Here is a 16265-nt window from a genome sequence, read left to right on the forward strand (position 1 = left end):
TTTATTGCAGCTGTACATATTCTGCACATTACACAGTATTAGTTCTTTCACTCTCTCGTGTATTACATGTATTTGACAAACACAGCTAACAGACGTTTCTTTAAAAGAAATAGCAGTAACGAAGATACTGTTTAGAGACTGACAGGAGGAATAGACATACACATGTACAGACGTACCACGTACCATGGACGACAGGCGATTTGAATATTTACACCACATGATAATTGTAAGTTTAAAAATGATCATACATGCTTCATTGATGGCCCCGGTGGCAGTGTGATACGAAGGTTTATTAACCCGAAGATGTAATACTACAGTATTTCCCGATGAAGGGGAGATAACGTATGAAAGACGAGCGGTCACCATAGAGGCACCCGTCAAAGGAAATACGACGTTTTACTTCCCTGTCATGTGATGTGTTTCGACTAATCACAGACACTGTTATAAACATGAAGTATATTAATTCTATTTCTGCTTACCCTTGCAGTTTACGTAAACAGCCTTATCACAATGGTGAACAGTATTCTAATTGTCATCTTAGCTGGTTTATATTTCAATCAATTACACTAGATGGTATGTCGTTCTAGAACTCGAAGTGATATAATTAACCAATTGAAAACTTAACTAATAAAAAATAGAAGATAAATCTACAATTTCTATTAGATATCAAGAAATCATTTGTCATTTGTCGATGTATTAAAATGAATAAAATAGCCTAATTAGTATATAAATCTGAGGAAAGTACACACTTTCTGTGTGACTACCATTCAAATATTCTGTTTTGTCGATCTAGGATCGAATTGATCTCAAGAAATCTGAAATTATAGTCATGTTTCATTTGTTGATGTGTTGAAAGGAATTAAAAAGCAAAATTGCCTACAATATACTTTATATTTCAAGTAAAAGATTACAAATCTGATGACTGATACATTTTATTTAAAAGGATACAAACATTATTATATCAAAATTCAAATCGACATTTATAGGATTTGTTTTCCTTTGTTCTAAAAAATTATGCTACAATGATAATGATCAGAATTGAAGGGATGTGGCAAATGCGATATACATAGGCTAAATATAGCAGCCCGCGTCATCAAGCAAAGAAGAATATAACTTGTTTATTACACCACACCCATTCACTGTCATGTTTTACCATATTAAACATTAACATAACTTCTAAGTGGGTATCACCTTCCTGAAAGAAGGCTTCTCAAAACAGTAAACTTTAAGCATTCATTATTATGGCAAGATTAAACACAATCCGTGAAGAATGATGTAGCAGTAGTGAAACTATTACACACCTCATGGCCCAGACGGATCGCTTACATAAGCGAGTTTGTATCTAAAAAAGTATAACATCATTGTTATACTCAGTGTAGTCTTATATATCATATACATACTTATTAGGAAACACACAATAATCCGACAGGTTGTGATCGGCGGGTAATATTTCATTAATCCTCTATCTATAGCACCATTTACACATTTCAGCAATACAAAGATACTTCTGTCACACAGGAAATGTCTATACCACTATAACCCCCATAGGTAGTGCACTGATGACATGATCTGTAATACTTTTTCGTGCTCAGAGTTCCCCAAAACAATCCATGACAGCGTTGTATCTCATTCGCACAATCAATTCCGTGATGAAAAATGACCGTTGCTGATCTCTATTCAAATTTCATTTACGTTTAAAACCGTTGAACTAATAATAAACTTCAATGATATATAAATTTAGTAGCATAGTCTCAAAGAAAAGTTAAAAAATAAAGCAACGGCTGACTTTAAATGTTATTTTTCATCGATATTATCTGATTAGATTCTATAGGTAGCTGTCAATTATGCTAATTGTAAACCTTCGTCTGCGTGCATTTGGAACTCTTCATCTCATACAATAACCACTCATAAGTTTGTAAATTTTGATTTGTAATAACCACATCTTTAGTACCTTTTAAGCTCCGTAGGTATTTGATAACAGTACTGTTCTTTGGTCTGATTATCACTTTTAAAGATTCTTTGAGGTTTCCATAAGGAAAGTATATATCATTTGAAACGTCCATCCATATTTCAGTTTTAGCATCATACCTCAATAGGCGTCATTCGTGAAACAAGGTTCACTCGACTGTCGTCTCGTCTGCGTTTCAAACTAATAGCATGGAAAGCAGGAATACTCGTCCTCATCGTCGTCTGGTTTCCGTTTCTAGCGGAGTCTACCGAACTTGTACCTGGGATCGTACCCTGTCGATCAGATACACCCCCGGTGTCGCTGTGTTCCTCTATAGTACTCAGAGAATTGACATCCGTTGTCCGCTTTAGAATGAAATTTGATTGGAGCTCACTGATATTTTTCAGTAACGCTGACACATTTTTATCATTAGTTTCGTTGGCTTTGCTGATGTGGCAGCCCATATTATGATTATGAACTTGAATGAGGCATGCACGGTTGACCTGTACTCCTCCGTACTTACAACTGAGCGAAATAACACAAGTTAGTGATCATAACATGTCATTACTGATACTTCTCCACGCGCCTTCCTTGGAAACACACCGACACTGAGGTAATATCGAACTTGTTAACAACAGTACTACTTCCTTGAATGACCTTATGTATACGCTATCACCCAGGTAACCAATACATGAGGTCAGTTCTTTATTATCCTATATAACGGTCCATACATCCACTCATAATGACCATATCCGAACGATGAACCACAGTCCCGATTAATGCCCAATAACGTTAGTTTATTGAGTTGCCATGGTAATTCAATATCAACACTACCAGCCTTATATGCCTAGCAAACGACACAGAAATCGCGAAAAACGGATGTTTGTATGATCTGGTACAGGCATGTGTTTGGATCATCGATCGATTTCATGACCGATTTGTTCAATATGTAACGAAGCATTAATTATTCCATGATAATGTTTATTACACATTATTAACAAAGGCTAATTAGTGATCACTCTCTTCTGAGAAGGTGATGGATAATCAATGGTTTTTGATGAATTAGACTCAACGGGAATCTATATTAAGGTTTACGTTACAGTATGTCTACTTGTACAGTGTTTGTGCCATTCTTACAACCATGTCTGGCTAGCCTAGCCGCAGACAACAGTTAAAATTGGCGGATATATCACACGTAAATGAAGATAAAACTTTTTTCAATTTAATTGTTTATGGAGTAACGGAAGAATTTCAATTTTGCACTAAAAAGAGTATAGATACCCAACTAAAATCTGACCACATTTGGTTAAAACCTATTCAGTACTTAATAGTAATTAAATGAATGCGTCCATTTCCCATATTGGTCCCGCGGCACATACTGCCCCAGGGGTCATAATCAAAGTTTATACAAAATCAGTTGTCCTTCCAAGAGTCGTCTGTGATCGAATGTGATTGACATTAATTCATTACTTTATGGTTTCAGTCACAATTATGCAAAAAAAAAAAAAAAAAAAAAAAAAAAAAAACTCGTGCCCTGAAGATATATCTGCCTTAATCTGGTTAAAAACCCTTAAAAATTTATATACATGTATATAAATGAATTACCTCTTCTATTTCTTCATTGGACCTGCCCCAGGGAGGCGAGTCAACATTTGTCACAGTACAAAATATGTTCCCCTTTCCACAACTTGCAAAAGGACGTTTCCAACTAAATTTGGTTACGATTCATTAACAACTTTACGACTAGTAGCATTTTAAATGAATACTGTTGATTGAGGCGGCGTCATAGTGTAAGCCCATCGGCAACCGATAACATCGAGTAATGTTCAAAAGAGACAACTGTATGGAGCAGCAGATTAATCAATATTTACAAAGCTCGTCGGTTTTCATATCTTAAAGCATCATATTCTTGTTGATTAGGTGATTGTTCCGGCAATGCAGGTATTCCTAGAAACAGCTGCTTTGATCAGCGTATCTAGGACGGGCCAGATTTCGTTGATGGCTTAGGTTAGTATTTCACAACTAACATACATAGAAAGGAAAGGGCGACCAAGGTGTGAAGGATAAAACACTTAACACTTATGATATAAACTTCATATATTTAATGTAAAATGACAATATTGTTATCAATAATGATATTCATAAATGAGATTAATGATATTTTCCCTTATGTAGATCATAATTAGATAAGTAGAATAATGTTTATTTTTCACTCGTGTCATCCCATTCTCTCCAAGATCTTGTTCGTTTTAAAGTGTCACATTTCCTTCCAAATCATGTTTCCACATTCCATACTTTCATAGGAAACAAAAGTTGTGTGAAGGATATAGAAACACAATATATAGATATATCACAGTTTAGACTTGGATGTCGATCCATCATTACTAGTTGTAAGGGAAGAGTCTGGTCGCCAGGGGCCACACCAATTCTGAAGCAAAACACATGCTTTGTTAAGAAAATCAATTCTTAGGAGTGATGATACAACAACACCCATATCACTCAAATACTTGTTGATAACTAGACATACACACAGAATCGGAAAACCAAATACCATCATTAAATCACCGATTACCATTTGTACGCTTTACGTTAGAACTAGAAATTAATTAATATAATTATTATCAGATAATTATTAAGTATGTTACGATTACAACTAGACGATATCCGCATACTCAAATAATGTGTTTGCTTTGCCATCTAAGAAGAGTGACAAGCACTAAGCAATACTTATTATCAAGTGTCACAATTTATATAAATTATAGAAATAAACAGGTGATATCAGCCTTCGATATTTTCTGGCAAGAAGCTTCTCCAAATGGTTCTTTGGTATAAACCAGATGAGGAGATTGTACGCGATAGCTAATTAGGTAATGAGTAGCCTATTGAACAAGTCACAGAACATATGTGTTGTTGATATTCTGTGTGAAATAAGATTCGCATAAAAGACAATAGCAGGCCGATAAAGACATAAGATATTATTGATATAGGTGTAGCAGGACCAACAGTAAACCGTTTGCTGCATGGTGTCAATAAGTTGTAGACATAATATCACATTTAAAGGCGTCTAGCTGAGCGGACTTTGTTTTATTTTTAGCGCTAGTGACAAGTTTCTGCGTCACTACTAGCAAGACTAGCTAGGACTAGCAACATTCCTCGCTATTATCAAATAAGTTACTAATTACATACATAGTTAACTCATAATTACCACATATTATTATCATAACATTATTATTACTATTATTATTTATTGTCATGTTTTTGTGTTACAACATTCCCGTCCAAAGATCATTGATTTTTTAACTCCACGTGTACAAATATGAATTGGCACATGCATGGAAATCTGTGTTTCTCAAGTTAATTTTTAAAACAGAGGTATGTATTTTAACCATATATTCCTGCCATTATTGTGATTTTCTATGGCATCAGAACATTTTCCTTTTTGTCTTCAAAATTAAAAAATTGAAACTAAAACTAACCAATGTGAGATACGATATTCAAATATATATTCATAAGAAGAATAGACACATTCTTGCTGAACCACAATGTATTAGAAGTCTAGCCATAAACATGCAGCATGCAACAGAAACGTATGTATTCGTATGACTCGATCTACAGTCACGTTTAAATGTCATTTCAAATATTGGGTAACTCAGTAGTTTGATACTCATATTCTGTATTTGCATATTATAGAGTTATCTACCATTGCGGGTAGATATTGATTGTGAAGTCATGTGTTTGCGAGCGTAACAATCGATACCTACCCGCAAGGGAGCTAAATCTGTCATATGCAAAGCCGAAATAGTTATAAATTTGTCTCCCGTGCTTTTTCAAAGTAAATATACTTATCAATTAACGTACTTACCCTGATTATCTCGTTATTTAAATAATGAATGTTAATTATACGTGATAAAATATTCATTCCGACATATAACCTGTATATTGGTATATGTCATCATGTGCAACGTTAAAAATAGTGTGCTGGGGAAAATACCGTTACAAAATCATGATAGAGATTACGCTTTTCTTGGCTGGTGAAAAGGGTCAAAAGACTCAGTGTCAGTTTAGGTGTGCTCGTGAGGTTAGTAGGGTCATTTTGTTTAATTGTGACATGATTATTGGCCTTATCATCATTTAGCAGTGCTTTAATTTAGCGATAGGGCAGGTACGTATCTGGGACCGTAATACATATAAAGAACGTCACCGTCAAATGTGAGTAGGTTGTGTTTCAACAGGCTTCGTGATAATGTAACATGGTTTTCCATATTATTATCTACACTCAAGTTTCCTCAACCTTTATACACATTTTGTTATGACTAATTATAAAACAAAACGTAATGATCCATTACATTTCAATAAGTTGAAAAACAAAAAAATAAATAACTTATCAATTACACAACTTTTCATCCGATGACGAGCACTATAAACTAAGAAAGTATTTAATCAGTACTGTATCCCCTATTTTCATATGTTAAACCCGCAACCAATTAAATGACAGACATGCATTCTATTCTAACATAGATATATAATATGGATAATTGATTAGATAATGCACGATAAAGGTCTAACTAGTGGGAAGTATATAATGGAGTCGGGGTAACCAGTGCAGAGTATGTGGCAGAATACAAGGAGCTCATAAAGGTCGATAACAAAACTGTATAATTACCTTCTATACACACGAAAGGAAAAATAAAATAGCAATATATGATTTATTTGAAATAAAAGCAGTCACAGCAAAATCAATTAATTCACATAAATGCATATATCCTCTATTAAACCCATTATAAAGATATAGATATTTTTTTCTTTTCAATATCACAAACATTATCAAAACAATACTAATAAGCGAACGTATAATTGTTAATTAAATTAAACACATAAAATATGCCATTAGAACGAAATTATAAAGGTTTGATAATGGAACAATACCATGCATTTTTATCTATACAATATACGTACCACTGTCCAATACCACGTCAAATGGTTTTTCATACATGTCCAGATAGTCTTGTGGTCGGATTATGCAGGGGTCATTATCTTCACATAGGTAGTGGAGCACACCTGTAATATAGCCGTGCAAGGTATGTTTTATAGTAGCGGAAATATCAAAAAATGGTATTATTCATAGAATTGTCGTGGTTTATATTTCTACATTTTGATTAAAGATGCTCCACCGCCGACTGAGCAAAAACGATACTCATCATTTGAACAATAATTGGTGTTTAATCGTGTACATATATGTCTAATTTACACAAAAACTAATATACGATAATTTATTTTGCTTTTGTACATACGCAATCAGTACTTCATTCCATATTGGATATAGTAGCAAAGAATTTTTTTGGGATGCAATTAATTATTTTTGATATTTTTATCTTGAAATAAAATGAGAAGCGCAAACGTTTCAATGGTGGTAATGGTGTAAAGTAAATAATTTTTGTAACTGAAGAAAAATGCTAATTCGTCTGTTCTTGTTTTTGATAGTGAAAATTACTTTTTGTCAGCGGTGGAGAATCTTTAAAGTCTTGAATTTTCTATATAATACTCTACGTACCTTGTTGGGGCAGAAGGTCAGGAACTCTTTCGTGTAAGCTGTCCATTAAATTCTTCAGGTTTTGCTACAAAAATAAACATTGCTGTTTGATAAACTCTACATTTTAAAATCATTCACATTTGATGAGATTTTCATCAAAAATTCACTCTATCTGGACCATTAGAACTTGGTTCTCTAAATCTGCTTAGTTGGTTCGATCCCTTTGTACTTTAATTTCGCGCGTGTAAAACTTCGCGATTTTCTATTTGGATGCTATTCACGGGAGTTTATTATCGCGATTAATCTTTTGAAAGCGTCATTCACGCGACAGGCTATATCTTAAACCACTATGGATGAATTCAAAAAAGGCGAAATTAAAAACTCCACGAATATTAGCAAATACACAGTAGCATGTATGCATAAAGCAACAGATTTTAAAAAAAAATTAAGTATTTAACAATATGTTTTGTTTTTTTACACTGAAAGAAATTCAATTTAGTTGATACCTTGGGAGTCTTGGCGAGATGATTGCCTAGTTTGAGAAGCTGTGTGAGTAGATCTATGACGATCTTGTCTGTCGATTCATTACTGTCATAACTCTCCATTCTGGCTGCCTGTATATCCAAGGTTCGGAAACTCCATTGTCCATAAAGTCGATGAGGAATGTATGCAGGGTTAAGGTAGATAAATAATTGTATAATACTATTTATACTTAATTGTTTTTGTGATACCAATTACCATCCTTTCTCGTTCACTTTCAAGGGAATAAAATTGTGATAATTGTAATGTTATATGAAATTGGGTTTAAACTTGCCTCTCTCTCTCTCTCTCTCTCTCTCTCTCTTTTGAGAAAAGATACATGCTTAGACCGTTTGCTCTCTACTCTCACAAATTACAAAATGTTTTATATAAAAAATAACTAATTCAGCTTTACAAACAATGTCAATTTCTTCCTTATAAAACAACAGAAAACAACTTAATAATTCAAATGTGTTAATGTCCATAGAACGATTATATTAAATATTGAAAGGATATGTCATGGGAGATGATAAGTATTTTACTGGAATCAAAATAACCACTGCTGTCGTTGATATTTGCCTGTATGTCTTTCACCGTCTCCGTTATCAAATCTGTAGATGTCTGCAACAAAATTTATCATTTCCTTATATCTATACAGTAGGCCTACTCGAAATGTTTATACTAGTTAATGTATCATCAATCACGAAGGTTTGATTATTCGAAATCGTATTAATGCTCAAATGAGAGCACGTTTTCATTTCTTAAACACATGTACACAAAATAGGTGCGATATATAATTTGACGATGTGATTATGTTACAAACAAACAACTGCATGTGGTTATATAGAATGTATCTATTTATTAACTACAACACGTATAACTACAGTGTATAAAGTCACCAAATATCGTTATTTCATTATAAATGCAAATATCTGACTTTTCTTCCTAGCATAAACCAATTATCGTTCGATCGAAAGATTTTTCTTTTCTCTTTCGCTCATTCATCGATAATACCAGAGCCCGGCACCATAAAATTTTCCCGGAGATGTTTTACTCAAGTCTATGTAAAATCATATACTTGAGTAAAAAAAACTATCTGAGAATAGTTTTATGGTGCCGGGCCCTGATATTTTCTCATACCGGAATATATATAACTCTACCAAAGTATAAAGCTACTGTATACTAACCTCAACGATGTGTACTACGTGTTTGAGGTAAACAAGCAGGAGTCCTGTTACTACCTCGGACGATTGGTGAACGTTCTGCAGATTCTTGAAAAATCTTTCATAATGATCTGAAAACAGAACATGATAGCTCATAAACACATTTTCTTACACTTTTACTCGTCAAAAATGTATATGGAACTTTCAAAATTAACTGATGTTCTATTCTGAAGTCTCCTGTCTACTATGGCAGGCGAGTCATTTTCTGTATTCGTTACAATGAAAAGGAATGCGACAGGCTACAGTGCATTATCTATTGAAGAAGGAAAAATATTTTGATAACAAGAGTTTTTACATTAAAGATTTCAAATAAAAAACAAATATGTATGTACATATATGACAGTATAGCTCTATTGACATTATGTACAACCAAAAATAATGTTTACGGTTGCATACATTTTAAACTTAAATTTCTGCATAAGATAAAATGTAACTATGTAATTAAGTAGGCAAAAATGCGATATTTACTTCCAACTTCTGTTCTATCGTCCACGCTTTGTTTCAGCTTGGCAATATACACAAATCGATGAATCAAGTTTTTCTGTGGGAAAAAAGACAGAACATATTAAAATTAATATCCTTAAAAAATTGATGGAATTAAAACGTATAACACAAACAGTTATCAATACATTTTCCCCTTATTTTGTCACCACCATCACAGTGATCAATCCTGCGACGCACATCGTTTTTACTTGTCAATGGTAAAGATATTTACCAAACCCATGGTGGGGATTTCACACGTAATCTCAAAGTAGTTCCTTTTAGGCCAGTCAAATTTGACTCTGTCATCGGCCTTCTTCTTTTGTTTTCCCTTTTTGACTTTCTTCCTATCTTGCTTTGGTGATGGCGATACATTTCCATCCGATTGCTCCAGCTCCACATCCTCACCAACGTCTCCGATAACGGCCTGTTCAGCCATTACAGAAAGTGTGGTCGATCTTTCTATTCGGGTGTCTTGTAAGCAGGTAATTGCTTATGGATTGTAGTTATGTATAACGCACCCACAAACACAAAATACTAAAGTTGATTATGTCCTTGATTTTGATGGAGACGGAAAATAATGAACCAGTGCACTATCAAATTTGGGTAGAACTTTCCAATGTAAGAGCACAATACAACATCATAAATTTACAATGTAATGTCCTCGCAATGCATACAAGGCATTATAGGCGTCATGGGAACACTGTACGTATATATAATCAGAATGTTACAATGACTGTTAAGCTATGTCAATAGAAACTTTGGTTCAACTTCTCCCGTCCACACACATACTATGCATTACATGAAATGTTTAATTTAGATATGGTTGACAAAAGGTTAAATCCAGCGCTGAAAAAGAACAGTTGCTTCCATACACTTGCTCAACTGAAAGCACTGTGATCTATGAATAATTTGTAAGGCCTTTGAAACTGATTGATGTCTGACAGTTTAACGGAGGGATTTGTTGACACATAGTGAGATAGTATGGAACCTGCAGTGTTATCAGTGACTGTATTGACTTACACGGCGTACATTAGAATGGTACAAGGTTCCCTACCAATAGAAAAGGCCGGCAACAATGATATACTGTTTAATCACATTCAATATACGAAATTGTATACACATAGTAACTTTGAGTAACAGGTTTCGTCTATGAATTTCATTTCGGAACAAGAACAGAATGTTAGCGCTGTGTCCAATTTCATTATTTAAAAACACTCAGAGATGAACGTAGCAAAGGAATAATGTGTGTAGACGATCGGAGATACTAAAACGACATATTTGCAACACTGAAGAAATAATGGTTGTGATGTACTTTAAAGAGAGGGACGCTGACGATTTGGTGGATCGGGAGAGTACTACAAGGGTCAATATTGGTATCGTGCAACAGTGCCACGGAATTTTTTAAACAGGTAATCAAAGAATAATTCTAAGTGCCTTAATTTTACTTTGGATAATTCCTAAATTAATCATCCAAAGTAGTACTTTAATATACCATTGCAAAATGTCAACTTTAAGAACAAATAATATTTCTGTCAAAAAAATCCCAGTAAACTATTGAATTAACTTGAAAATTTAAGATTGAATTTAAAATTGAAAGCCTTTCCAGATAGATAGTCAATCTAGTCATGCGTGTTCTGAGAGAAAGTGGGATAGGGACTATCTGTACTTTGCTTTAATCAATAGCTACTAGAATAAATCTGTAACACATACTAACGTCAAACAGACGGTGATAGAGCGTTCATTTACAACAAGGGATATTGATCACTCTAGTTGACAAACAATTTTACACGAAAAAGTGAGATTAGCTACTTTGTCTGCTTTATAATCTGCATGTACAGTGCGATAAAAAATAAAGCAGACGGCAACTTTTTACCATTGCATGAGTGAAGCTTTTAAAAAGTGATGTACGTGCGTATTCAATAGGAATTTTATGCTACCATTCATTGAATATGGTGTCATTTTTTTTTAATTTAAAAGACTTTTTAAAATGAAAAGTTTACTAGAAGCGAAATTTATGTTTAAAAACGTACCACCTTGTAGTTGCGATTTTCATTTTGGTCAATGGTTGGTCAATATGGAAAATTCCTTTCTTACCACGTTTTTCTTATTAAAATACTTATAGCAATTGGATATTTTTTCAAATGAGTGGAAATATGTATGGATGGTAAGGGTAAATCATATATCCAGGTATGAAAGATGACTTTTCCTGTGTAAATTATCATTGTGGAGGATAGCTCTGTTATATATTTGGGATCACAAATATAATTGAAATATTGAACTAAATCCTTTGCCAAACGTCAGAATTTAACATGGGAGAACAAAAACCCATGAAAGAGTCTTTTGATGGGTCTTAAATTCATTTCCATTATGAATTGTCGTGTTGTACATGTTTGGATAAACCATAACAATAGTTTCGTCACACTTTTCTACAATACTATTATTTTACAACAATATTTGGTGTGAAACATCGTTGGGGACGGACAATCATATTTTATATAAACGAGCCAGGCCCGACCATTGGGGACAGAGGGGCGGGGCTCAGAAAGGGTAACTTTGATGAAATTTGGCTTTAAAATCCAACTTCTTCTTAATCCTTGAGTGCATTTCAACCATATTTTTTATGAAACATCATTAGGGGAGAACAATCATAAAAGGACTTATTTGGTACTATACATGGTGACAAAATGGAGGGGCTCCAAAACGGGAGCTTTGCTAAAACTTTGGCTTTAAAATCTGCCTCTTCCTTAATCCTTGAACGGGTTTCAAACATATTGGTCGTGGACCATCTGTAGCAACAAATTATTCAAATTATTGATCTTGACCTTCCTTCAAGGTCAAATGGGTCAAAATGGCTAAAATCTTGAAATAATTTCTTGTGAATAACTAATAGGCCTAGAGACCAGATATTGAGCGTGCAGTATGCTAGAATGAAAGGCTAAAAAGTTTGTTCAAATGAATGACCCTGACCTTCATTCAAGGTCATAGGGGTCAAATAGGCTACACAATTTATTGGGAATAACTATATAGACCTGATATTGGGCCTATAGCATAAAGGATGAAGGGCTACCAAGTTTGTTCAAGTGAATGGCCTTTACCTACTTTTGAGGTCAAAGTCATCAAATATTTCAGAAACTTACAATTTCAAAAAGAGTTCATTTTATTGCTTTTGTAGAAGATTGTGAGATTATCAGGAATTCACTGTACTTGAATTCACATTTGGTTATATTAAATCGATCAGAATATAGTATAAAGTAAAATTACAAGTACAGTATGCTTAATAATAGATTTTGTAAGGCCTTGGTTTTATTCTGTTATCAGTTCGGAGTCATACATATCTTCATATTCATTTAAGCATTATTTAATTTCATCTGGGTATGAAAGAAATTTTGTTTGCAAACTGTCTGAACCTGAATAGCATATTTTCATAAAAGTTTGCAAATCAAATCTCTTTCATAACCCAAAGAAATTAAAAAAGGTGACATCAATGCTTTTATAATTAATTTTTCAGGCTACTTGATAAAACATATTTAAAAGTACAGTTCCATGGGTTTGGCAAGGGGTTATTTTTCCTAATCAATATGCAACGTCAATGTTTCTACACTATCTATTTTTTTATGTCTGATGAAATTGGAATAATTCACTTACCATGTGATACCCGATAACGTTTGCATGGGACTATTGTTTAAATTTGATTTTATTGGTTATGGAATGACATTAAAAGATGATATCCCATGTTGACGTCATTTCAGCAGAAAATTACAAATATTTACCTTCCATCACCAATGGAGATACTAGTCTCGCGAAAATGTTATCAGTATCACATGGTATGTAAATTAGACCCATTAAAAATTGTGACACCATTACTTATAATTAATTTCATAATCTATTTGATAAAATAAAGTATGTTTAAATGCACCAATCTAGTGATTTTTCAATGGGATTTTTTTCAGAATCAAAAGGCTACGTCATTGTCTCTATTGTGACGTCACAATAAAGTAATGGTTTTGCACCATTCTCAGATTTTTTTTTAAACATTGATGTCTCTATTTTTTAATTTTATTAGGGTATGAACGCAAATTCTCAGAAAAGATTGTCTACAAAACTTTATTCATAACCTAATAAAATTTAACAAACAGGGACATCAATGATTATAATTAATCTTATAAATAAAGTGTGTTTAAATGTACCATTCTAGTGATTTTTCAATGTTTCTTTTGTGACATCACGATAATGTCAGGGTTTTGCGCCATTCTCAGATTTTTTTTTTTTCATTTAAGCATTGTAAAAATCTTGTTTGCAAACAATTTATTTTCATAACCTGTTAAATTAAAAAATAGTGACATCAATGCTTAAAATAAATTTTATAATCTATTTGATAAAATAAAGTGTGTTTAAATGTACCATTCTAGTGATTTTTCAAAGGATTCTTTTTCGAATCAATACGCAATGCCAATGTTTCTATTGTGATGTAAAAATAACGTTTGGGTTTGGCGCCATTCTTGGATTTTTTTCATAGTTGTGTGCAAAAAGTATTGGCCAATCAGAAAGCCAGATTTAATATAAAAACACAGAAAAATTAATTATAGTGGTATGCAAAAAAGTATTGGCCAATCAGAAAGCCAGAGTTGGTATGAAAAAAAGGAAAAATTAATTATTTAAGCATTGATGTAACTATTTTTTAACTTCATCTGGTTATGCAAGAAATTTTGTTTGCAAACTGTGTGCATCCCCGTAGCGGATTCTCACAAAAGTTTGCAAACAAAATTTAAAAAATAGTTACATCAATGCTTATAATTAATTTTTCAGACTATTTGATAATATAAAATATGTTTAAAATATACCATTCCATTGATTTTCCAATGGATTATTTTTTTTATCAATACATATGCAACGTCAATGTCTCTATTGTGACGTCTTGATAACGTCGGGTTTTTGCGCCATTCTCAGATTTTTTTCTCATAGTATATGAAGAAAAGGATCTGCCAATCAGAAACTAAAGTCAGATATTGTAGGAAAACAAATAGAAATTATGCATTTGGGTATTCTATTACATATTAGTTTTTCATATTTATTTTTCCATCAGTTCTATTATATTAAGTTATAAGCATTTTATTTCTCTCTCTCTCTTTTTTGTTTTCATCATCACCTTTATTATATTATTTATGAAAATTATTTATTTAATCATTTCCGGACATTGGAAAGGATTTGTATAAGCTTTGCCTGTTATCTAATTCAATTGTTAATACATTGTAGTTTAGTATATTTATGATCTATATTATAATTATGTTTATAAGGGCGCAGCCTTCGAGTGCGAAGCACTTCTAAGGTAACAGATACATGAAAATATAAGAAAAAACACAATCTTCAAAATTCAATCCTACACACTGACAGCTTCAGTTTGCGGCCGCCATTTTTTCATATATATGGGGAGGTTGTGTGTTGCTCCGGTACTGCTCTCCCCAATAAATATGTTTTACTAATGCAAATGCAAAACAGGAGTAATCAAACATTTTCTATTATTTTTTAAATAATAATAATAACACTTTGAAAATTAAAAGCTATGGAATGCAGTCAAAATATCCACCAAGGCGAAGATGAGCACAAAGAATCATGACGTCACAGAACGTCAACAAATGGCGCAAAATCATAGGATTCACATACGTGGCACTCCAGGCCTTGAATGGACACAGAGAAATCCGAATCTTTGACTTCATTTCTTTGAGTTTATGCTAGACAATTATTACATCATATACTTCTATAGTTTAAAGTGCGTCTTTTTATTTCTAAATTATGTCTTCTACATGAAATAGAAAATTAAATAAACAATTTGAGCTTCTCTCTTCTCGTGCTTAATATTAAAACATCTGGCCGTGCATGATTGAAATGAAAAATTTAACCAATTGAAAAACTAATCAAACACTGTTAGCAGAAGATGGTAAAATGCAAACTTTAATGATTAATATTAAAACATCTGGCTGCCCCGTTTACAACCTAATCTATGGCAGAATTTTTTGTTTTACTGAATCATCTTTTAACTCTCATCACCATCATGATACAGGGTAAGACAAAAATGATAAAAGGGGCGTTCCATAAATATCAGTCGAGCATAAAAATATTGTAGAGATGAAAAGCATTCTCTCCAGACACAGTTACCTTATTCAGAGCCCTATTTTTATCCTCGATCACTTCTAATAAAGAGGTTCTGTGAGCTTCAATAACAGAGTCCTCTCGTTCTGGCTCCATGGCAGACGCCATCTTGTGAGTTTTGTTGCTATAGAAACATGGTTTACAGGTATACTTTTTAAGGAAATTTCTTTGCTAATTAATCATAGAAGTTAATTTCTTTTAAAATCATAATAAATAAATGCATTATAAAGTATCAAAGATAATCTTTTCAATAATATTTATAAATATTTTTTTCTACGGAAATTATAAAATAGAACCCAAACCCCGGAAACCGGAAAGTAGAATAATGTCATCTAAATTCGAAATGATTCCTACTACGATAAATACATATGGCGATCTTTATTTCTTGAGATACCTTTTTTAATAATATTTAATG

General features: G+C 33.0%; 1 protein-coding gene across 4 annotated transcripts; it reads right to left on the minus strand.

The window, feature by feature from the left end:
- Window positions 1–4035: 4035 nt before the first annotated feature.
- Window positions 4036–15988, minus strand: LOC138323739 (testis-expressed protein 47-like). 4 transcript variants are annotated; one of them, XM_069268547.1, is made up of 8 exons: window positions 15857–15988; window positions 9689–9761; window positions 9185–9291; window positions 8512–8618; window positions 7985–8141; window positions 7500–7563; window positions 6905–7006; window positions 4036–4376 (listed from the first exon to the last, which is right to left on the minus strand). In XM_069268547.1, the coding sequence occupies exons 1-8, from the start codon at window positions 15956–15958 to the stop codon at window positions 4333–4335; spliced, it is 756 nt and encodes a 251-aa protein (XP_069124648.1). In that variant the 5' UTR covers window positions 15959–15988; the 3' UTR covers window positions 4036–4332. The 4 variants fall into 4 exon arrangements, with proteins under 4 accessions (XP_069124648.1, XP_069124645.1, XP_069124644.1 ...); XM_069268544.1 differs by lacking the exon at window positions 15857–15988 and adding an exon at window positions 9936–10174; XM_069268543.1 differs by lacking the exons at window positions 4036–4376; window positions 15857–15988 and adding exons at window positions 4384–6614; window positions 9936–10181.
- Between the last annotated feature and the right edge of the window lie 277 nt (window positions 15989–16265).

This window comes from Argopecten irradians, chromosome 5 (genome assembly GCF_041381155.1).
Source record: "Argopecten irradians isolate NY chromosome 5, Ai_NY, whole genome shotgun sequence".
NCBI classification, from domain to species: domain Eukaryota; kingdom Metazoa; phylum Mollusca; class Bivalvia; order Pectinida; family Pectinidae; genus Argopecten; species Argopecten irradians.